We start from the raw sequence: 24,423 nt of genomic DNA, 5'->3' as shown, positions 1-24,423 counted from the left end.
TACTTTATAAAAGCTTAATACTTTTAAAATAAATATAAAAGACTTATTAAGCTATTAAATAATAAATAAATCCCTTTTCTTTATATTTTTAAATTCTTAAATTACTTATTTTAAATAATATTATTGTTTAATATATAATAAATAGTTTAATAAACTTATTTATAATTCTTAAATTTAATATTATTATTCTAATTTATTTATATTTAAATAGCTTTATTATTAATTTTAATTTTAATTATATTTTTAAAGGCGTATTTTATTTAAAAACTCGATCCTTCTCTTTATATTTTTTAAAAATAGACCCTTTTATTATTTACTCTAATTATATTGAAAATAAATAATATTTATATTAAGTATTTTAAAATATATTTAAATAAATTAAAATTAATAAAGGTTTTATTTTAATTAGAAATTAAGCTATTAATAATAATTTTTTATTAATATTATAATAATAATTACTCGCTTTATAAATACCTAAGTATTTAATAAACCGCTATATAGTGCATAGTTAAGCTATTATATTATTAAAGCTAAACTATATTTATAATAAATAGGCTAAAACGAAAAGAAAGGATTATTATTAAATTGGGTTAATTAAAAATAAAGTTTAGAATAATTACTAAAAATTGAGTAATAAAGCACTTATTATTTAGTAATAATATAATTATTATTTAAAGAGTTTCGCTATTAGGGCAGTACTATTTAGCTATTAGGGTAGTAATCTACTTTTCTAGTTAATAGGAGGCTTTGAGCTTACGCGCGGGCCACTTTCTTTATATATTTATTAGCTACGTTATTTTAAGAAATAATAATCGTACTCCGTACTTAGCTACTTACTTTTAGTATATATAGTTATAATTATCCCTTTAGGGTCCGGCCCGCCTTATTAAGAACTAACTTCGCTCTATAAATAAGCTAATTTATAAGGGTTAATATCGAGTTTTTATTATATATATTACTTAATAAACTTTATAATTAATAATAACTAGCTATACTATATAGCTTAAACTATTATTAATAATATAATATATTAATCGCTTTTAAATAACTAAATACTACCCTTATTTTCTCCTCTTATTTTATTTAATAATAACTTTTTTTAATATTCTTATTTAATATACTCTGCTTATACTCTTTTAAACTCTTAATTATATTATTAAATCTAGGCTTATTTATATTATTATACTATATTAAAAAGGTATTAATAGGGTAGTACTTATTATATATATATATATATATATATATATTTATAAATTAATATTATAAAAATAGTACTTATTAAAATAGTTTTTATAGCTCAGTTATTTAGTATAATAGCTATAAGATCGAATTTTTAATTATTAAGGAAACCCTAGGGGTTAATAAGTTATTAATATCTTAGTATTTTAATAAAATAAGCTTAAATAAGTAGATAGTTTAATAATAATAATAATAATAATAGTAATAGCGATAGTAGTAATAATAAATAATAAAGGAAGCGGTTTTTAATTTTAATAAAAACGAAGTAACGAATATATAATATATATATATATATAATAAAATATACGTTAATAAGGTTAGTATTATTATTAATAATAATAATAAGGGTATCTCTAATACTACTATTATAAATTACTATTATTTAAAAAATAATAAACTTAACTAAGTATAAGGCTTGTAAGTCTAACGAGATAGTAGGAGTATTTACTAATATTATATATTAATACCGTATTCCCTCGATAGAGTAATTTACTAGGGCCGTACTATATATTATGTATTAAAGAAAACTAAGTATATTGCGCTCCGTACTTAATTATTAACTAAAACTCCTAACTTTTTATTACTTATTTATAGGATAAGCTTTACTTATTCTAACGCGCATAGGACCTCTTAGTACTAGCCTATATAAGTAACTAAATCCCGTATTATATACTCCTTTTTATTAAGGGTTAAGGGACCCCTTATATAGTCCCTTATATTTATAATATAGCCCGTATTAAAAGGATTTTTAGCCCGTAAAATATAATTTTTAAACTAGCGTTAATATACTAAATTTTAATATCCGTATTAGCCTAGTTATTTATAATATTTATATTATTACTTAATTAAATTTTATATTATTAAAAAGTATTATACTACTTTTTAAGTATATTTACGTTAACTATAATAGCTAGGGTATCGAGGGGGCCTAAAAATCTATTAAGCCCTAAAAGGGGGGACCTATTAAAGGGCATCTTTAGTCCTAGCCCGCTAGCTATTAATTATATACTAGGAGAGTAGTAGTTTATATATATTAATAGGTTTATTTAATAAGTTTATTTAGTAAATTTATTTAGTTTAAATAGAGCTTTAAGTAATATTAAAAATAATAAAAATAAAAAGAATTTTTACGAGCTCTAAAAAGTAATAAATATTAGCTTTTTTAGCCTTTTCTTTAAAAACCTCTACGTTATTATTAAAGTTTAGAACCTCTATAGCTAAAGGTTACCTCTAATCTTTATAACTAACTTTTATTATTAACCTTTTTAACTAGTACCGCTACGTAAATATATTACTTAGCTTATCGTTAATAAGTAACTAAAAGGTATAGCTTACTTATCCTAAATTAAATAATAGTTTTCGTATTAAAATTACTATATTACGTTAAGTACGTATTTAGAATATATTATATATATTATATAATTAAAAAGTATACCGTATTATATAATTTCCTTTAAAAACGTAATCCCGTTAAAGTCGATTTTTTATACCTATAAAGCCGAAAAAAAACTACTATATATTAATACTATATAACTAATATTAAGAACCGCCCGAGCAGCTAGTAAAAGTAGAAATACAAAATAAATAAGGGCTTATAAAATAACCGCGCGCTTAATATTACTATTAATTTATAATTATAAACTTTATAAAAGAAAAACTAAAAAAATAAAAAAATTATAAAAAATAGTTTAACGAGATAATAAGAGTATTTATTAATATTATATATTAATATTATATAACTAATATTAAGAACTACCTAAGTAGCTAGTAAAAGTAAAATATAAAATAAATAGTTATAATTACTTATAGTTATAATTACTTATAGTTATAATTACTTATAGTTATAATTACTTATAGTTATAATTACTTATAAAAGGTCGTATTTATTTCTAGCTATACCTACTTATAAGCATAATTAATTATTAATAGCGCCCGGTTTTATATTATATAATTATAATAATTAAGTAATTACGACCGTAGGTAATTATAACCGTAAGTAATTAAGTAGTGCGTGCCTTATATAAGTACGGAATTAGTAATAAGTACGTGCGCCTAGTAGCCTATAAGTAGGCATAATAGAGCTATTAAATTTAAAGCTCTGCTTAAGCGTTTTAATTAATTAGAAAAGTAGATTATTACCCTAATAACTAAATAGTACTACTCTAATAGCAAAACTCTATTTAAAAAATTAAAAAATTAGCTATTATTAATATATAACTTTAAAATATTATTAATGAAATAATAATAAGTAAGTAAGCTATTATAAGAAAATAATTACGCTTTTATTAATAATTACTCTTAGTAAATTATTATAATAGCTAGAGACCTTAATTATATAATATATAAGATATTCTAATGCGAGGGCTCACAAGGTAGCCGCGCGCCTAATATTGCCGTTAATATATCCAGCCGTAGTTATAAACTTTATAAGAGGGAAAGTTCAAAAGGTAAAAGAAAATCATAAAAAATAGTCTAATAAAATAGTAGGAGTATCTACTAATACTATATATTAATACTATATAACCGATATTAAGAACCGCCCGAGCAGCTAGCAAAGATAGAAATACAAAACAAATAAGATATTCTAAGTATACGTTTAATATAATATAGTAGTTTTAATATAAAAACTATTATTTAATTTAAAAATAATAATAAAATAATATAACTAAGGGCTCTTAGTTATTATAATAATTTATTAAGAGTTATTATTAATAAAAATATAACTAATTTTTATAATAGCCCGCTTATTTATTACTATTTTATAAAGAACTTTTAAAATTATATATTAATAATAGCTAACTTTTAACTTTTAAATAATAATTATATTATTATTAAGTATTAAGTACTTTATAACTTAATTTTTAGTAATTACTTTTATTAATAGTTTTTAATTAAATCTAAAGAGCTATTATTATTTATAAACTTTACTTTTAATTAATCTAATTTAATAATAATTCTTTATTTTTATTTTAGTTCTGTTTATTATTAATGTAACTTAACCTTGATATTATAATAATAGCTTAATTATATATTTTATACTAATTTATTAAAGAATAAGGGCTTATTTTATTTAAGCTACGTATAATAAGTTAGTTATATTATAATTTAATATAACGTAAGCTAAAAGGTTTAAAAACTACGATAATATAAGCTTAAATAGCTTTGATTTTAATTATATTATTATTATAATCGTAATTAGTTACTTTAATATATTACTTATAATTATAATTAAGTAAATAACAAATAACTTTTATAAACTATTTACCTATCTAAATATTATAAAATATAATTTTTAAAAATAAATAGCTAATAATAAAATAATATATATAATAGTTTTTTCGGCTTTATAAGTATAAAAATTTCACTTTAACGGGATTATATTCTTAAAAGAAATTATATAATATAATATATTTTTAATTATATAATATATATAATATACTTCAAGTATACGCTTAATATAATATAATAACTTTAATATGAAAACTATTATTTAATTTAAAATAAGTAAGCTACCCTATAGTAATATTAACTAAAAAGATTAATAATAAAGGTTAGTTATAAAAATTAAAAGCGGCCTTTAACTATAGAGGTTCTAAACTTTAATAATAATATAGAGGTTTTTAAAAAGAGCTTGAAAAGTTAATATTTATTACTTTTTATTATATTAAAACTTATAAAAATTTTATTTTTACTGTTTTTAATATTATTATTTAAAATTACTCTCTATTTAAATTAAATAAATTTACTAGATAAACTTATTAAATAAACTTACTAATATATTAACTACTATTTTATTAAAAATACCCTCAATAAGTCCCCTTTAGGACTTAATAAATTTTTAAGTCTTTTAATATTTTAATTACTTTAATTAACATAAATATATTTAAAAATAATATAATATTATTTAATAATATAGAATTTAGCTAAATAATAATATCAATATTATAAATAACTAGGTTAATATAAATATTAAAATTTAATATATTAATGTTAGTTTAAAAATTATATTTTATAGAACTAAAAATCTTTTAATATAAGCTATATTATAAATATAAAAGATTATATAAAAGTCCTTTAACTTTTAGTAAAAGAAGTATATAATATAAAATTTAGTTATTTATATAAGTTAGTATTAATAAGTATTATATACATTAAAGTAAGTAAAGCTCGCCCTATAAATAGCTAAAACTTATGAGGATTTCGTATAATAAAAGGTTAGGAGCTATTAATAAAGGGAAATAATAGTTAAATTAGTTAACTATTATTATAATTTTAATTAGTAATTAAGTACAGCGTAATATACTTAGTTTTCTCTAATACGTAATATATAGTATGGCCTTAGTAAATTACTTTATTAAGAAGGTAAAATAATATATATAAACGTGTTTTTTATAAAAGCTCTATATATATTATAAAGTATTATTATATTTTTAATTCAATAAGATTTATATATACTAATATATATTATTATTAAAAACTATATATAGAGGTATATTTATATAAAATAAGCTTTTTTATATATATAATATATAAAGTAAAATAAAACTATATAGATTTAGTTTAAGTAATAATATATCTTATTAAAGGATGAAGATCTACACTAAATGTGAACCACCCAGAGTGACAAGGGTTAGACAGCTGGGCTGACGTAGCACTCTATTTGGAGGCGTGCCAAGTGCTAGGATGAATCAAGAAATGAACGCCGGACGCGGGGTGCAACCAATTACACAGGCTCAAATTCAACTAGTACGGGGCCAAGAATCTTGGTCCCTGTTCTCTTATCATTGTGTCGGCTCTGTCGCGATACGACATGCAAGGGGATTCCGTGTTATGTGCCAGGCAACGTCGGTGTTGGTGCCGTTGCCAAACTACTTTGCCGTGCTTCCCTTCGCTTTACAGGCATGCTTGGCCGGCGTGGAGCTAATCTGTCTCTGGAAGTCTGGACGCGGTTTCTGGAGATACCAATCACTCAGCCCGATAACAGTCGACAAGCCTGTTGTTGCTAGTTGTTTAACAAAATCGACTTCTTTCCCCCCTCATCCTTTCGCTGGTCTTCTCCCTCACTCCTTTCTCCTTCGTTCCGAGAAGGCTGCCAGACGTCACGTGTCGCAACCTTTACATGCTGCTGTGATTAAATCTTTCTAATCTCACCGGTCCTTGGTCCCTTCTCGTGGTTCCTCTTAACGGCTGCGGCCATTCCTTTTCTCATCCGACGCTACCACAATGAAGGAATCGCATACAGAGAAGCACCCGAGCTCCGGCGACGCGATGACCGCCGAGCTCGGTAGCATCCGGAATGTTGACTCCGAAGATAAGATGGGTCACCTGCATCGGAGGCTCAACAATCGCCAAATTCAGCTCATCGCAGCAGGTGGCTCCATTGGAACGGCACTCTTCATCAGCATCGGCGGTGGTCTCGCCAAAGGTGGCCCCGGCAGTTTGCTGATTGCTTATACCGTCTATACCCTAATTCTCGCCCTCGTCAATAACTCTGTTGCTGAGATGAACACCTATATGCCCGTCGCAGGTGGCTTTGTCCGTCTCGCTGGGTATTGGGTTGATGACGCACTTGGGTTTCTCGCCGGATGGAACTTTTTCCTCTACGAAGCCATCTTGATCCCTTTTGAGATTACTGCTCTCAACATCGTCATTTCATTTTGGAGTGACGAGGTAGTTAAACCAGGACCGACAGCGGGGATTTGTGCTGCCGTGATCATTCTTTATGGGTAAGAAGATCATCCTGACTCTCAGGCTCCTCTGCTTCTGTCTCTTATCTCCCGTTTCTGACGGGGGCACCTACTGAAAGTGAAATTGCAATGTGACACTAACAAATGTGCACAGATTGATCAACGTCCTCGCGGTACGGGGTTATGGCGAAGCTGAATTTTGGCTTTCCGGAGGCAAGCTGATATTGATCTTCATGCTTTTCGCTTTCACATTTGTGACTATGGTCGGCGGCAACCCTCAACGTGATGCATACGGCTTCCGTCACTTTACGAACCCTGGCTCGTTTGCAACGTACCTATCGGGCGGCGACCTGGGTCGCTTCGAAGGGTTTCTTGCCGCACTTTTCAGTGCCTCCTTCACCGTCGTCGGTCCTGAATACATCTCCATGGTATCTGCTGAAGCCCAACGCCCAAGCATCTATATCAAATCGGCATTCATTACCGTCTACTACCGGTTCTGTATCTTCTTCGTCATTGGCGCACTGGCTGTTGGCATCGTAGTTCCGTACAATCACCCGACCTTGGTCAATCTCTACTTTGGGGACGGTGGTGGCGGCACTGCTGCGGCTTCTCCGTATGTGATTGCCATGGAGACCCTCGGTATTGGTGTGCTTCCTCACATCGTCAATGCACTCATCCTTACGTCTATCTTCTCGGCTGGCAATACCTACACCTACTGTGCCACTAGAGCGCTCTACTCGCTATCCCTCGAAGGACGAGCGCCTCGTTTCCTTCGCCGCTGTAACAAGAATGGAACTCCCATCTACTGTTTTGCCATTGTCATGCTATTCCCGATGCTATCTTTCCTCCAAGTTAGCAGCAGTTCTGCCGTTGTTATTACGTGGCTAACTGCGCTTATCACGGGAGGCGGGCTGATCAGCTTCATCATCATGTCGATCACGTTTATCAACTATCACAAGGCTTGTGTCACTCAGGGAGTTGACCGCAAAACCCGACCCTACTATGGATATTTCCAGCCTTACGGTGCATATATTGCTTTGGGATTCCAACTACTCATTCTCTTGGTGTACGGTTACTACGCGTTCCGTCCGTGGTCAGTAGAGCTGTTCTTCCAGAGCTACACTATGCAGATCCTAGCTGTCGTTCTGTTTTGTGGATGGAAGCTTTTTAAGAAGACTAGATACATAAGACCTCACGAGGTCGATCTTGTTTGGGAGCGGCCTTTGATCGAAGCCTATGAAGACTCCCTAGTTGATCCACCAGTTGGCTTTTGGACTGAAATGGCGCAAATGGTTGGACTCCGAAGAAACAAGGTAGACTTTCGTTAATCCCTCTATGGCCAAGAGAAGCTGACCTTGTTAGGTTCAATAACTCTCTTTTACAGCAAATCTCATACAAGATACCTTAAGATATTAAGATCCCATATATTCATTCATTCATGCTTCTGCCACCGGCGTGGAAAAGCTTGTAGCACTCTAAACTCATAGTGATTGTCCTGTTCACTATGCGCATGAATTTGCGCTACTGGCCTGCAAGGCCTGATCGGCCGCGAGTCTGGAAAAGAGGATGGCAGGGGATATTGCTCAGATGGAGCACAACCCAGAGAACGCAAGATCCACAGAAAAATGACTGGAATCTAAGAAAGAGAATTGGCATACAAAGAGTGATCATTGCAGTTCTTAAGGACACAGCAGAGCGCTGGCCGGAGAGTCCCACTTTACGTGGCCGTGATGAACTGTATAACAATCTTTATCTGTTGTTAAAAGCCAGTAGATATCCCAAGCAGATTTGAAGAATGCGCAACGTAGCTGCGATTCGAGACTCCCCTATCTGAATCCTTCCAAACCCCGATGTAAATGATGTCTATCTTGAGAGTCACACCCACATTTCCAGGCTTGCTGTAGCACGGCGTGCGCTGTGACTTGCTGCAAAACAAGCATCGAGACTCTGCGCCGCAACGATTATAATTAGAAAGCTGAATTGAGATGAGAAAAAACTAGTGGAGAATCGTTCTCTACATATAAGGTATCGTTCATCGATGACGGCATCTACTGCGTAAGTGAACACGCAGCCGGCGCTGAGTAAAGCTTGCACACTCCTAGACTGTATACGCACCTAGACGGCCCCAGGCGGGATAAACAAAGTGGAGTTGGGGGGCTGGACCCTTGGGGATATCAGAAAGACCAATCGACAAGAAGTACATGGTCACAAAACAAGCCTGTTCGCCAGCTGTCAAGGGGTCTATCTTCTTAATTTCCGCGGTTTGATCAGTGCTAGTCTGTGGATCACATTGGCTTTATGACCTTCCGTTTCCGTCCCCGAACTGCTACGCAAGATACTCGATTTGTTATATAGGCTGGCCAGAATTGTTTTAGCGCCATGTCGACTTTAGAGAGCAGGTTGGTGGAAGATAAGGTTATATTATAGCCTGGCGGCGATCCTAGATGGCTCCCCGGAAATACAGTCTTGGAACGGCAGTTGAGCTCGACGCCTGCGGGGAAATGTTTTGAATATGTCAAAATAGAGGGGCCTTTCTCGGGCCAAGTATCTTTATTAGGCGCTCGGTGTCATACTTGCCGGATATTTCAGATCCGGGACCTTTTCCATATGCGTCGAATCACACCATCCAGGGATGCGAAGCGATGCTAGCATTGTCGCCAGTCCACGGCTCCGAAATCTGCAAGCCAGCGTTTCCCTACGAAAAACTAGCTGGGACTCTTGCAATCAAGTCCGAGATGAGAGCCGAGCCCGCGAAACCGAAGAGGTATAAGAAGATGTCATTTCCATTCCTTCGAGTGGCGTTCATAACCACAGAACTTACGAGTCACCCCTCCTTCTTGTAGAGCATAGGTCAACATATACTGCCGATCATTGGAGGGGGCCTTTCTTATAAACTTCCCGCCATGAAGCTGTCTTTTCTCATAACAGCTGCAACTTACGCTGCAGCTGTGCAGAGCGCAATCACTTGGAGCCTCGAGAAGGCCGCAAGCCCTACGGCGGATCAGACAGACGCCTATAACAAAATCGAAGCTGCAATGCGTCTTGCTGTTGCCCGTCATTCTCGCCTCGGAAGCGCAACAAAGAATTTGCGCGTTTACTATACTCCTGGCGTACCAACTGCGGAGGCAAATTACAACGGCGACGTCAGATTCGGCTCAAACCGAGCATATATGAATGAGAGAACGGCACTCCATGAGGTCTCTCATACTCTGGGAGTTGGCCAAACTGCTGCGTTCGATAGGAAGTGCGCTGCTGGAGATTGGGCCACTGCGCTGCCACTGCTACGGTCGTGGGATGGCTCAGGAGCAATTATCAATTGTGGCGGTTCGCACATCTGGCCTTATGGGCTAAACTACGATACTGAGTGGAGTGAGACAAACGCCAACCGCCATGTCCAACTCATAAATGCTATGATACGGGATGGCATGTAGCTGGTGTTAGCGCATTTGACGAAGGAGTTTGGTATAAGCTGTTGAAGACATTCTTGTCTGCAGCTATCGTCTTCTTCGCCGACGCATCTTGTATCACTGGACTTCTCTGGGGCTTGGTATGAGACCCAAGTGATATTAGAATCAAATGACCGAATATTCCAATTATTTACTCGATTGAAAATGAGCTATGGCTATGGGTTAGCAGCATTTAATAAGTGCAATCAAGCGTTCCAAGGCACTGAAAAGTAGATCAATGAAGTCTTCATTCTCTGTATTAGCATTTTTCAAATCACCTAGTCACGAACAAAAGTAGAATAAGAGAGAAGTCTCCCATGGATAACGGGAATAAGCTGCATCAGCCCTTGAACCTAATGTATACTTCTAGCTTTTCTAGTTCCAACATTTGCTTTGCCTATCGCGACATGAGAAAAGTGTACAAAAAAGCCATCGATATACTCCAACAAATCACTATTCAGATCCATCACCGTGTATGGTGTGCAGATTACTAGGCCGTAAACCCCATTTAGAGTGTAAGTTCTAACCATCATGTACACTTCCTCCGAAATACCTCATGTTATGCAATCTTCTGCCTCGTCCCAGACCCCAGACAGTCAAATGTCCTACTTACATGATGAGCAAACGAGCTTCAGGGAGCTGAGAAGCCCAGCTAAGTCCAAAGAGCTGACGATCCCAGATTCTTTCTAAATGATTAAGAGCCTTTAAGATGTTCTCAAAACGACTCTTCTGGTGACATTCACGTAGAGTGATTCTAAAAAAGTCCTTGTGCTCATCCGTCGCGCACCCTGAAGCTGCCACAAAGAATGCCCAAATCAACACTTCTCTTCCTGGTGAGTTAGCGGGGAATGATTGGAAAGTTTCGATGAACAACTGTACTCTCTCGACAGATTTCTTCATGTGATTATCAAGACTGATAACTGCAGATTGTGATATCATCACATTAGTACCTGCTCTGTGGAGATAGATATCGTGCGACTGCTGCACTAGATTCATAATGCGCGACACTGTATCCGAATGCTCTGGTTGCTGCTGCGAGCAGTATTTCATGCATTCGAATGCTCTGGTGACTTGCTTTTGGGAAGATAAAGTCAGAATGCCACTATTCTCGCTCAGAAGAGGAGCTGAGTATACGCGTAATCTGCCAGGCCACAGATTAGTTCACCGTTCAAAAGGGGAACTTCCGGCTGTGCCACTGAGCACCTGGTCTCCTCACCCTACCACGAGATAATCGAATCTAAGTCACTTACTTGTAAACCTGGCGCATTATAAAGGCTGAAAGCTCGTCGTCTCCCAGACTGTCTTCTCCACCAATAGTTGCCAGTGCAGATTCTAGCAGACGGAACAACATTGGGAAGTCATCCGATCCTGTCACCATGGCGGAAACAAGTAGGACAAGTATGACGACTAATGTGCGAATCTTACTTGAACGATCGTGGGCTTCGAGGTCACGTCGTCTTCCTAGATCATGAATCGTTGTTGCGTATAGCTGCATCGGAACCACCGACGTGTTGTGTAGCCTTGACCTTGTGACCTGATGCGTCTTACCCCCAGACTCGGCACTTTGTCTTTGATTACTTAAATGAAACAAAGAAACGGCGAGCACGGATTTCAAGACTAAGGGATCCATATGAGCGATAGGCAGAACAAGGTGGCGCCAGCCGTTATGGTGACCATCCGCGGCCACCATTTCTACCGCAATGTGGGCTGAGACTGAAGATGTGATTGTTAGCAGCGCGTTATAGTGTGCAGAAAGAATATCTTGTCATTACAATACGAAAGCAAGTGAGTCTCCCAAGGGGTCAAGTTGCTTGAGGTTGGTTGATAAGTGAAACAGTGGGTGGCAGCGACTACCATCTCGGACCATAAGGTAGCAGGCCTATTTAAACTCTCGAGGATGATATTACAAACGGTGGTTTCATGCCGTACGGAGGGCACAATAGTAGCACCGTCGGACTCTATGTGCTCTGGCCCAGCTGAATTTGTGCACATCATTAGCTGGTGGAAATAATCCAGAGTAGACGGTAGATGTTCCCAGACCTTGTGCCATGCCGAGCGGACCTGAAGTCGGTGGGAAGTGCCTTTTTCTTGTTGTGCGCCAAATTTGTACACTATGGCAACCCCGTTCATGGTCTCTTGGTCTTTTGAGTGGTTACTTCCCAATATTCTTAGCCAACGGCATTTCGTATTTACACTTACTGTTCGTAGGCTTGCTGAACGGTTTTGCCTCTCCAAAAACCTCGCGAAGCCGCCCCATCGCTGAATCGATATCGAACCCCTAGACCACTGCACTTTAACCCTTTCCTGGAGCACTTCTCACATTCAGGCTCCGCGCGATCGCAGCTGATCCGACGCTTCGAGCATTCGTAGCAACCTGCCGCCGATATCGATCAGTTTCGAGAAGCTAGATGGGCATCATAAGACGGCGAATCTGGAAGAAGTACCGACCTCTTATCTTAGGTCGATAGGGCCGGGGCTTGCGGGACACCATTCTGGATTAGGTTGCTCAACTAAAGCATTGTTGAGGCTAAGTCATGCAGAGGCGAGATAGAAATAAATCATTCGTAGAATCTTAGACATGAATAGTCTCATTAAGTGTTGCCGAAGTGGCAATTTCTTCTCTCGAAATCAGTTGTTTGGGGGGGGGGACTGTGTTGGGCGGCTTCATGTCCGATGTTTCTTGGGACTCAACGCCACTCGCCCGATTCAACGAGACCCGAGATCACAGGCTAGTCCTAAAAAAGGAGGTTAAGTGAGACCAACGTTAGGAATCAAAGGGAACCCACCCGCCCGCATGAGAATCGATTCCGTAATAATTACCCCGCACCTTCTCATAACCGAACTTTAGGAGATTTTCCTAGTCGAAGGACGCCGGAAACATGCCAGTTTAGGTCCACGAGACGACCTAAAGATCTGTATGAGATCCTTCACCACGACTGTAGATGGCTAAGTAGCATTTTGCATGTCGCCTTATGCCGCTAGGTATATCTCCTGAGCGATGGCCACAATTTAGTCGGGCTATAAATCAACGGTAGGAGATCAAGTGCTTATTCCAATAGTCAGACTATGGGTGCCTACTTGGTTGATCGGTGTGCTGGGTGTCCCGATTTCCCCTCTTGTCGAGACTACATGTCTCTGCACCAGGCGATAGACGGAAGCAGAACCCTATAAATGTGAGTGCCAGAAAATTGCATGAGATGAGATGAGATGAGCGGTTCCGTGTTCTAGGTACACTGGGCCAATGTCACCCACTATCAGTGGCTATATTGATAAGAGCCGTACGCGGTGATATCGTATCAAGTCGATTCCCTGTGTAGCCAAGCGTTTATTATGATCCTAGATCATCATGTCAAATCTGACGTTCGGGGATGAGACTGAAAAAAGACTTATGAGATCTGTTAGACATAGCACTATCGCTAGTAAATCGAAAGCGACGCTCATGTGCAATGGTTCACGCGCTTTTCGAACCCATAATTTGATTGGTCGTATTCGTTACGAGTGGAAGGTGAAATGATCAGAGATTCAGCTGGCGTGCTTCCCCATTCATGTCGCTGTTGGAAACTGACTGCATGTCCCCTTTGGCGAAACATTACATAAAAGTCTCAGCTAAATTCTAGCCATTTCCCAACATGACAGCCGCATCAAGTGCAAGGTGTATCATAGCGTACATGGCTTCTGGCTGAAGCAATGATGGTATTGCCTGGCGTAATTCGAAAGGCTGATCGAGGCGCTACGGCATATTCAACAGTGCGAACACAACAGCTTATTGTGCTCCTACAGCACGCGAGACTAAGTGAATACGCCATTTTTATTGACCCTAAAATAACGAAATCTCTCGTCAGTATGTATGGGTTCAGTTGGTAATAGAACTGGGGGAACGGTAAAGTCTAAAATAAAAAGAAGAAAAGAGACGAAGTGAAGTGATTAAGTGCTTCTCAACGGCCACCCTTGTCTAGGTATTATCTACTAAGATCCACTTGTGATAGAGAGCAAGAGAGAGGAGTGTTTGGATTATTTGCTCAAGAAAATTGACAAAATGCAAAACAAAGTGCATGCGGCACAGGCAGACAGCGGCATGATCTCTGGTTTAGTAATATTTCTCTGGGGTGACCACCTGATGGCCGCATCAAAAGCTAAGCTTATTAATGCGCACACTAATGTGTGATCTGCTCATCTAAGCTGCTAATTTAAATTGTTAATCTAGCCTGCTATAATGATGACTTTGGTACCCAGGTACAATCGCATTACTACTTATCCATGCTCTATGTGTGAGGTTCTACTGTTGCCCGAAATCCTATGCGTTAAACTTGCGCTAAGGTGGGAAGGAGACCATCGTTTACTAAAGTAAGGTATTACTGTCGATGCCATTGGCCCCTGCCCTGTGCAAGAGGTCTTGGGGGCGAAAGTAGCTCCGCTTGAGAAACTCGAGAACATATTGTCGACCTTATACATGAGTGCTGTGACTATAGAGGTGTTCAAAATCGTAGGCTGCCGTCTCCCGTCAGTAGCCAGCAGGAACGACGGCCCACCAACCCGGCTGCGATGTTCGAAGAACTGTTTTCTCACAGGGATGTACAGAGAAAGAAGGTAGGATACGAGTTGTCTCTGTATGCCTCGTAATCGACTCAAGGCTGGCTGGATTCGCGTGTGAGAGGTCTTCCGAGTGTTGGTATGTCATATGAACATTCAGAACCCCAAACAGCCGAGCTCATGTGCTCTCCGTAGCCATCCGTGATCTACGCAGGCACCGCATGAGAATTGACAGTGAAATACGGTGACCGGTCGAGTTCGGTATCAAACTCGTCGCCTCCGAACCTTGGCGCATATCAACACACACTGGCTTGGGATGAAGAAATGCCAAGCCAAGTCTGCATCATGTCTTCTGCTATCCTCTAGATGCGGAGTATCCGGGTAGATCTCTGAGGCCATGGGGACCAGACCCTATAGCTAGCTACGGGCAGACATTGGCTTCGGGTCTCCGTGACACCTCTCGTACATTGCAAATGTTCGGCGTATGAATACAGAACTGGATTCGATGCACCCATGGCAGTCTCGAGAGTTTCTTTGATCCTGCAATTGGCCACCGCCTGAATGTTTCTGCCAGTGCACCCTCAAAGAGCCAGCGTCGTGGGACGCCTTATGAGCCAAGTGGATGATGGAGGATAACGAATAATAGAGTCGACGGGGTGGCAAGACCTGTCACTCATGCTGCCCTGACCGAGTCCTTATAGTCAGGTTGCCGGAGATCGCCGGACAAGAACTTGCAGAGACCGGATAACCGTATTAGGCTGCTAACTTGATCTTGGATCCAGCTAAGACCAGTCTCCAGGTGTTGAAAGCCGTCTTTCGGAAACGCTCGGCTTACGATAGATCATGCCGGAATAGACCCCATCTAGATCCGCTAAGTGGGCGTTCTAGCTGACTGGCCGACGACCGCCAGATACGCCACTCAAATGTGCGCGTTGACCGACTGGCCCAGAGAAGGTAGAGGCCAAGAGAAGAGGCAAGAAAGGCCTTTCAATGTAGATGACGTCACGAGAATGAGTTGTCTTGCTGTCTCACCCGGCGGCAGACTCGCTGCCGTGCCCATCCCCATTTGACTGGAGAGAGGGGACGTTAGATTTCGGTCGGCGGCCTCTCTTAACCTTGGGACGTTGCGCATTCCCCAAGGCATCATTTGGTGAAGCTTCCCGAGTACTAAGAATCATATTAGCTACATGTAGGCGCCCGGACAGAAACATGTATCGCGAACGACTTACTCCTTATCCTTCAATCTTCGGCGTTTGATCATCTGCAGAGCCTCCTTACGCATGTTACACGAAAAATGCTCATTGAAATCGAGGGTGATGAGTTCCCACATGCAATGGCGTTTGGTGTGTCGGTAATGATCAAGGAGGAAGAAGAGATACTCTTCCTGATCCTGGCGTCTGGCGTTGGCACTAACGCTGGGCACGGAACGGTCCGACGCCTGTTGGGTGCTGGCATGACTCGGAGAAATATAGCCCAAGCAATGGATGCCCATGCGTGAGCAGTTTTGGCCTGTCGAACTTGTCAGACGGAGACTCGGACCACGAAAGCCATTGATCGACAAATAGACGCGACTAATTCAGCGAGGTACAAACTTACATGAGGGACGCCCCTCATCACAAGGCATCTTACGAATTTGACAGGTCTTGCAGCCGGGCTCCGCGTGCTGGGGTTGAGAGGTTTGCAATTGAGGCCTCGTAGTCATGACGACGTGAGAAGGATTCGGGCGAGCGACAAATGTCAGGGGCTCCATGGAATCCGACGTTGGAGAGGCGGGCATGGAATTCGAGGCGGGAGGGTTAAGTACATCAGCAAGATGGGGGGGCGTAGGGGGGTGACTCGAGCGCGACGAGGACATGTTCACATCGTCATCCGGGTCGCACAGCACATTCTGAAGGTCCATGACGGAACAGCGGCTGGGCTTGGGATCGGAACGCGGGGTAAGAGTGGCATAGCCATGGCTGGCGTTGCTAATGAAGCTTGAATTACTGTGATTTCTGTCGTGGTTGCTGCCGCCGAGGACGCCGAAGGTGGCGGGATGCGAGGGTGTTGGCGAGGGCGATGGAGGAAATCTGAGCGCGTCATGACGGGAGGCTGCAGCGGCTGCAGCGGGAGGACCCGGCGTGGGAACCGAAGACACACCCGGCGGCGGAGCCGGAGCTGGACCGGCAGCCAAGCGGCGGTAGTAGGTTGGCGGCGGCGGATGGTTGACAGAGAAGGAATAAGGTTCGAGGCGGCCGGTAGCATGGGCGGTGTCATGGCGCGACGGGCGAGCCAGCGACAACGACATGGACGGGACTGAGGGCGGAGGAAGTGGAGGCGGATGAGCAGGAGGAGGCTGAAGAGTCTCTGAGGGCGAAGAAACAACAGCAGCACCAGCAGCACCAGCCGCGGCAACGACCGGCCGGTTGTCGGCTGCGACGGTGACGGCGACGGCGACGGCGTTGGCGTTGGTGTTGGCGGGCATCCGCATCGTGTCTCACTTCCAGTTCCAACAGTCCACGTCCGCGTCCACACACTGCACACTTCCGCCGGGTGCGCGAGCGGGCGAGTAAGGGGAAAACCCAAGGAGGCGGAGACGAGACGGGATGGCGTTTGACACGTGGAGGAGGCTCCAACTTTCAGCCTCTTCCAAGCAAGGCGAAGCAAAGGCAGAGCAGAGCAGAGCAGAGCAAAGCAGAGCAGAGCAAAGCAAAGCAGAGCAGAGCAAAGCAGAGCAAAGCAACCATAATTACCTTGCTATATTCGTACCCGTACGTACTCCGTACAGTAATTAAGCTAAGGCATCCGTAAGCTAAGCGCCCACTCACTCCTTTCGCATGAGCCTGGCTGCGCTCGCTTGGCTTCGCCTCGCCTCGCCTCCTCTCCAAGTCCAGTCTCCTCTCCTCTTCTCTCTTGTTCCTTCTCTCTCTCTCTCTCTCTCTCTCTCCCTCTCTCTCTCTCTCCTCTCCATGTGTCTTTCCTCAGCGGTAACCAGTTGCCAGGACTGGACTGGACTGGACTGGACTGAATTGGATTGGACTGGGCTGGACTGGACTGGAGCAATAGACGGAGACATGGGCTTGTCGAATGTGGGCTCGAGGATAGGCTAGGGCCGGAGACTGTGACGAGGGGCGGAGCACCATCAATCACCAACACCACCACTACCACCACCGCCAGTTGGCAGTTACCTTGGATATGGGCCAGTGCTCTTTCGAATAGATCAGAGACGGTGAAAACCCTGGGCTATGGGCATCTTTCCAAGATGTGCTTCAGTTTCCGTAACCTGTGAGCCCCGAGACTCCAGTCTGTATCTGTACGTACCATTCACTACTGGCTCTCCGTACAAATAAAGCAGTTTTGACTCTTGTGCCTTGTTTGGCGGCTACCATAGTTAGTAATGGCGTGAGTACTCCGTAGGTAGCTGAAGCTGGACAAGAAGAAATGACATGGGTGATGGGGAGGGATGATGCAGCGTGGCATGACGGCTCACGGCGGTCTGGACGCGTCCTTCTCCATCTGTCTGCTCCCCTACACGAGGTACGTACAGCAGAAAGACCCACTCTCGGTCCTAACGTCAGGGATTTCCCCCAATCAAAGCCCGGGCGGTTACAAGCCACCCATCCTGCTGACGAAAACGACTCCTCATTGGCTCCCCTGATTCGGTCCATTTCGGCCAGGTCCGCTCAACGGCTAATTTGCGGCTTCCTGCCGTTGTCACACGGTGCAGCCTGATGAGAAGCCTCGAGGCACCGTGGCACCGTTCCTACCTACCGTAAGTATGTACGGAGTAGGCATGTGCTCCGTGCCTTCCTTAGGTACCTAGGTACCATACCGTTCTGCTTTGTGGCGGTAGGTACGTAGCTGGGGGGTGCCTTAGGTACAGTAGACGTACCGGTTCCTGCTCTTCTTGTTCCTGTCAGTCTCACTCTCAAGTCTCACTCTCAAATCTCACTCTCAAATCTCACTCTCCACTCCAGTCCCGCCTATGCAGTCCTGGCAATACCCATCTCACCTTGTGCTTGTTGCTCTTTCCCTTCTCTGTATCATTCGGCCCCCTCTCCTCTGTCTCCTCGTTTCCCTCAAGACGCAGAACTTTCAGTCACGTGATTATATACAGTCCTGGGAATGGATACCCCGTACTGGCCCCCTCCTTTCAGCCCACAAAGGCCAGATCGCAGTTGTTTGGTGAAGTAACTTGGCACAAAGACACGTGAACATCTTTTTGAAAGAAAGCCCAGCCTTCTCTTCCAAAGGATGATTCTTGCCCATGGGGTTTTTAGTTCGCTCTCTACGAATAGTGGATGAAACTTCATCCTTCTCGCATGGGCGTTATCTCCTTGACCCCGTCTCTGAACCAGAATCAAGGGACTGCTCTGCATGCCCCTTGCATCCAACCATGTACCTATTCTCACTTGATTGAGACCAACGGGCATGGTCGCTTTTAAGGTTAAATCCTGCCTGCCCCCCCCTTTGACACAACCACAGGGGAGCCCCGCGTGTTCGCATCATGGTTACCTGATGGAAGAACCTCTTGACACTTTGCCTCCTGATTCTCATGCGGGTCTACTACGCCGTGATCCGCTGGTTAAGGCACATACCTATCGCTAGCAACGGTATCCAGAATCCGCGATTGAAAGCATAAACTTAGGTAGTACCTACCTGAGTGAAGTGAGACAGCGGAATGTAAGAGATTTTTGGTCCTTAAAGCCGAATGCCAGTGGCGGCCTTGAGGCTTACAGTTGTGCAGCTGCCGCCCTCGCTTTTGGTTATGATTGCATGTTTTTCACCAACACTCACGCTGTCAATGACGTGCATTTAGATACCATTTCCAACCACTTTCTGCTACATTACATCGAGATATGCGCTAGGTTTTGCTTCCCGTGCCACAGCTGGGATAGTGTGACAAATGTAAGGTTGTTCGAGACTGCCATCAAATAGTATTACTCCTTCGATGTCCTTACCAATGAACGGAACTTTGACTCAGAACTCATGCCTACAGGACACGACTCGTCAACGATATGGGTTTCTGAGATTCTCATCTACTCGATGTCGACTAACTTTTGACTCATCAGCCACGCAAGAGCCAGAACTCCGCAAAGCAGCGTTCAGAGTCAGGTTTCCCACGTCTAAGTAGAAGAATACTTGAGTGAATCAGAGTCCTTCTTAATGGCCGACAATTCATGCTGAGATCGCAACAACTACAGTCCACCTATAAGTACAAATAGTAGACGAGACTGGGTTCAATGCAGCTAAAACAAAGTGTCGTAGAGAAAAGCAACGTCATGTGATTGAGCGTTCTGAGCCAAAGATAGCTCTGAAAAGGGAGAGAGGATTACATTTTATACGCCACCCTTCTGGCATATGCGAGGATTGATCTTCACCAAAGCCGCAGTTCCTTCACTAGGCTAGCTATGATGTCACGTACAGTATGCCGCCGCTTTTGTCAAATGCTCAGCACCTTTTCTGGGGCAATTCTCTTCTGGAGTTCCTTGCTTTCACTCATTGGAACCCCAGACACAAGTTCCGACACAAGGGTCCCAGCCTCTGCGTCTTGTGATACTGGCTGGGCGAACTTTTCCAGAGTGTGTTTGTCAAGCTAGACATATGTTAGCATGTACCGAGATTTCTGGCCTTTTGTAGTCTGACTCACTTTCCAAACTGCCCACATGTAGCCAAGCATGACGAAGCAGCAAACTATCATGACTATGCACCCTTTCCGCCAGTATGGTGCTTCATCGGCAGAATAGAACACGATGCCCCAGAACGTATAGAGAGTCAAGCTCCCAACATTCATGCAATAAACCGTGACGCTGCGCACAGCGTCATCGCCACTCCTCTGAAGGATGATACTTGCCCACCCAAAAATGAGAGGGTTGACCATATAAGCAGTACCGGAAAGATAAAAAGCAAAGAATGTGCCAGCAAAAGGAATATTGGGTATAATAAGTAGGATGGCACAGACTAGCTGTAGAACGATGGCCAGAGTAGCCATGGGAATGCGGGTGCCAGTTACATCCATATGCCAAGCAGCAAACATGTTCGAAACAATTCCAACAGCTTGAACTCCGAGAGGATACGTGTTGATCTGGCTCTGTGAGAAATGGGACGATTGATACTTGAGCCAAATGAGAAAGTTGTTTTGAACTGCCCAAGCTTCCAAGGTGGCGCACACTGGAGACCAAAATAAGAGAATCCAGCTTATGCAGTGTCAGCTGAATTCAAATTGCAACGGCGCTTACAAAGCTTACAAAGTGGGTGACATAACCAATCGTTTCATCAGTGATAAGGGACTGATACTATGCCCTCCTTCTTTAATAGGCGGGAGGCGGCTGACCGCCAGCTTCTTCTCTGAGTCGCTCAAGTACAATGCCTTGGTGTTCTCTGGAATATCAGGGAAGTAGTAAAAACCGAAGAATGCGACTGGGAGAGTGATAATGCCATCTTGGAGCTAATTAGCGAGCTTCACTTTGACTTTGATAGAAGTATCTTACCGATGAGAAACACCCACTGCCAGCCTCCGAGGCCACCTAGACCACCCATGCCCTTGTAGATGGCCGCCATCATAACTCCAGCGAACATGGTACCGACTTGACCAGAAGCAGTGAAAATGGCCGTTCTCTTTGCAATTTCGCTAGGGGTATACCATGATCCAATGATGTAAATAGTCCCTGCATATGTGCTAGCTTCAGCTAATCCAAGGAAAAACCGAACGACACACAGTTGTGTTACGGTCTTGACTGTAGCGCTGATCATGGTCAACCTTTTTATTGACATCAGCTTCTAATCTTTGAAGTTCCATATGTAAAATTTGAGTGGGATGCTTCAGGTTGTTACTTACGCAGCCCAAACTACAACCATTGACGGAAGCCAGATTCTTGGCGGGACCTTTTGGATAATCAGCCCGTGAGGGATTTGACCAATCGCCATGCTTCCATATTGTTAGTTGCTGTCAGGTGCTATTGCCAATGCCACGTTGTGATGATTTATGAAGTCACACACCCAGCAGTTGTGACCGAAAGAACAGTGTTGTAATCATGTCCTGACATGTGAAGAGCCTCGCGCAGCCCGGCAACCTATCATACAATTAAGTACACCTTGGAGAGATTGAACAGACGTCTTTGACTTACATAGGCATTGGCAAAGGCGGCTCGATCCGTAGGCAAGTAAGTAAAACGGAAGATTATCTCCAAGAATGGTTGACTCGACAAGCGAACGTACCTAGAAAGTTGAAAAAATAACTTAGACAACAGTATGTCTGTTCGGAAGATCAGCAGGCAATCGAAGGCAAGCAGGCAAGCTTTCTAGCAAATACCAAGATAAAAAAGTCTGATAAATCAGTCAGATACAAAGTAGCAGCCAGAGAACGCATGGATCGCGAGATCTGACTTACCAATTTTTTGTACGAGTCGTCTTTCTTCCTTAGTTTTGGCCCCTTCTCCAAGGAAGAAAGCTGCAAGACTGCGGTCAGACTGATTCCAAGGTAAGCTCTGTACCGCAGCGCAACACAACTCACTTCTAACTTTCTCTCCGACGGATCTCTTGTTGGTCGACATGATCTTGGAGGTCTTCATTTTCTGCATTGCTACACTTCAATACTTTTCCTCTGTCGCGTTGACGTGAGTGAAGAATGAAAAGGGAGTCGACCACATCATAACACGACTTGCGTGGGAATCATATGATTAATCGCGTCCCCGCTATATTGGCGATTATCTTGAAAATCTGATAATTCGCCCCGGAAGCATGCTCGCTGGGGTTTCCTCCGAAATATCCTTGCCAAGAACTCGATTCGCAAGCTAACAGAAAATCTTGTTCAGGTAGTGATGGTTGACTTCCTAATCTGGAGAACTTGTCGTATAAGCGACCTTTACCGAGCATCAAATCCTTGTAATCACAGTCGAGTCGGGATAAAGTTGAGTCAGATCCACGGTTTCCACCAGCTGTTTTGACTTATCGGAGAGATGGCCGGGAACACGAGGTTGCCATCTTCGTGCTCAGCGGAGACCATGCAGACGAGCTTCGCGGCCCAAACTTGTTGGTCATCGAGTCATAAACACTACTACCCTGTGTAAATTATAGGAATAGGTTGACAGAAAGTACGTACCATGTATGATAATTGGACATCCTCACCCTGTCTTGCTATTGCTAATTGTTTGGTCAGTGGTGTATGCCTCCAGTCGAATTGACACCAAGAGCAATATAATCGTTGGTGTGAAAGCTGCCACCTTTTCCCTGTGTTCACTATAAGCTCGTTGAGTATCTCCACACCTTCCGAACCTAAAATCTAACTGTGTGGAGTGTCATCCGAATCTCCGAGCCTCCGAGCCGAGCACTGGCGAGTCGACGAACTTGACCGATAGCTGCTCCCTGCTGCTCCCTCATCGAACATGAGCAATGTCTTTGGTTTGTGTCGGGGTCTCTTCAAATGCACCAACACATATACTCTGTAGCTTGTATTTCTTCGAAAAAAAATTCTTTGGGGAATATATTTCGTCAGGTAAGGCGATGCAGCTACTACTGCAGTACGTGACTATCCTCTGCGTTGTATTCGCCACTCATACTACATTATTGCTCATTCGTTTCCTCTGCAGTGAAGCCTGAGTGATCAATGTACTAGGTAGGTATGAGTTGGTGCCACAGCTATGTTACGGGGAAGCTTGATCATGGGCTTAGTAGGTGGAACCGTATGAACCAAACGACCCAACCGGCCGAGTCGCGCCGGGCTGTTGCAATCACCGACAGAAGGCCGCAAACGGCGTTAAACAACGAGACAAACCATCACTGATAGATCCTTGGCTCGGTAGTCCGCCCTAATTTCGTTTGCCTTCCTTTCTCATAGTGCGGGTCGGCGTTTCTTCGACTCCACAGGGATTTTACTAATACTCAGGCACCCCTAACGTGAGTGTTCTATGAATGGCATCGCTGCTTTCGCAAGAACATCAGCTGAATGCCAATATGTGTACCTTAACATCGTGCATCCTGATACCATCTGCAGACTTAGTCAAGTCCACAAACTTTCGTGGTTGGGGGTATAGGGAAGTGATGGTCCACAAGCTGCAACTTAAATTAATCTGGCGCGCAGACAAGCCAGATCGCTACCTAGATTATGATGATTTCAACACGGACTGTTGGAACCACGTTGAAAGATGCATGCAAGTTGCATTGGTTTGATGTATCTTTTTCTAGCCCTGCAGCTGTCCTTTCTGGCAACTTGAATCGAAGTTTGAGAAAGACATAGACAAGGTCAGATGCACTTGTATCAATATGGCTCTTCTCTCTTCGAGTCTCGCCATATTTGGGTTAGGTTAGCTGGGAAAGAGTATAAATCAGGGTATACGGGGTTTTTTTTTACAGTACGATCACCTGCTATATCTTGCTTTGCCCCGTGACTTTGAAGCATACAAACACAGTCGACGCTGTCATGTTCCTTGGGAATGCTCTTACTCAGGCGCCCCACTCTCAGCCTTCGTCAGCGAGTTGCGTATTTACAGCGAACCGCCGTCAATCATCGCGACGCATTGAGCATGAATATACTTAGAGGGAAG

The 24,423-nt window shown here is 42.0% G+C and overlaps 5 protein-coding genes across 5 annotated transcripts; 2 read left to right on the top strand and 3 right to left on the bottom strand.

Annotated features, from left to right (window-relative positions):
• Positions 1-6,181: 6,181 nt before the first annotated feature.
• Positions 6,182-8,617, top strand: HER10_EVM0011470 (uncharacterized protein). The gene is made up of 2 exons (XM_035483146.1): positions 6,182-6,965; positions 7,081-8,617. The coding sequence occupies exons 1-2, from the start codon at positions 6,463-6,465 to the stop codon at positions 8,252-8,254; spliced, it is 1,677 nt and encodes a 558-aa protein (XP_035337711.1). The 5' UTR covers positions 6,182-6,462; the 3' UTR covers positions 8,255-8,617.
• Positions 8,618-9,829: 1,212 nt separating this feature from the next.
• Positions 9,830-10,357, top strand: HER10_EVM0000444 (ricin B lectin; the record flags this gene model as incomplete). The annotated part of the gene is made up of 1 exon (XM_035470227.1): positions 9,830-10,357. One exon carries the CDS (start codon positions 9,830-9,832, stop codon positions 10,355-10,357), a length of 528 nt encoding a protein of 175 aa, XP_035336808.1.
• Positions 10,358-10,976: 619 nt separating this feature from the next.
• HER10_EVM0002283 (uncharacterized protein) lies at positions 10,977-13,007 on the bottom strand. Its single transcript, XM_035472002.1, has 6 exons — positions 12,821-13,007; positions 12,572-12,746; positions 12,413-12,513; positions 12,145-12,348; positions 11,623-12,085; positions 10,977-11,513 (listed from the first exon to the last, which is right to left on the bottom strand). Exons 1-6 carry the CDS (start codon positions 12,861-12,863, stop codon positions 10,982-10,984), a joined length of 1,518 nt encoding a protein of 505 aa, XP_035336967.1. The 5' UTR covers positions 12,864-13,007; the 3' UTR covers positions 10,977-10,981.
• A 1,438-nt stretch (positions 13,008-14,445) lies between these two features.
• HER10_EVM0004873 (uncharacterized protein) lies at positions 14,446-17,621 on the bottom strand. The gene is made up of 3 exons (XM_035474502.1): positions 16,499-17,621; positions 16,132-16,411; positions 14,446-16,069 (listed from the first exon to the last, which is right to left on the bottom strand). The coding sequence occupies exons 1-3, from the start codon at positions 17,370-17,372 to the stop codon at positions 15,931-15,933; spliced, it is 1,293 nt and encodes a 430-aa protein (XP_035337164.1). The 5' UTR covers positions 17,373-17,621; the 3' UTR covers positions 14,446-15,930.
• Positions 17,622-20,324: 2,703 nt separating this feature from the next.
• Positions 20,325-22,780, bottom strand: HER10_EVM0008330 (major facilitator superfamily transporter; the record flags this gene model as incomplete). The annotated part of the gene is made up of 11 exons (XM_035477857.1): positions 22,395-22,780; positions 22,272-22,331; positions 22,194-22,207; positions 22,100-22,136; positions 22,009-22,028; positions 21,881-21,954; positions 21,720-21,809; positions 21,373-21,641; positions 21,130-21,322; positions 20,532-21,078; positions 20,325-20,477 (listed from the first exon to the last, which is right to left on the bottom strand). Exons 1-11 carry the CDS (start codon positions 22,459-22,461, stop codon positions 20,325-20,327), a joined length of 1,524 nt encoding a protein of 507 aa, XP_035337435.1. The 5' UTR covers positions 22,462-22,780.
• Positions 22,781-24,423: the final 1,643 nt, after the last annotated feature.

This window comes from Colletotrichum scovillei (assembly GCF_011075155.1).
Source record: "Colletotrichum scovillei strain TJNH1 chromosome Unknown Contig00002, whole genome shotgun sequence".
Taxonomy (NCBI): Eukaryota; Fungi; Ascomycota; class Sordariomycetes; order Glomerellales; family Glomerellaceae; genus Colletotrichum; species Colletotrichum scovillei.
Note: the sequence above shows the minus strand (reverse complement) of the source record. Positions and strands in the feature narration are given on the sequence as shown.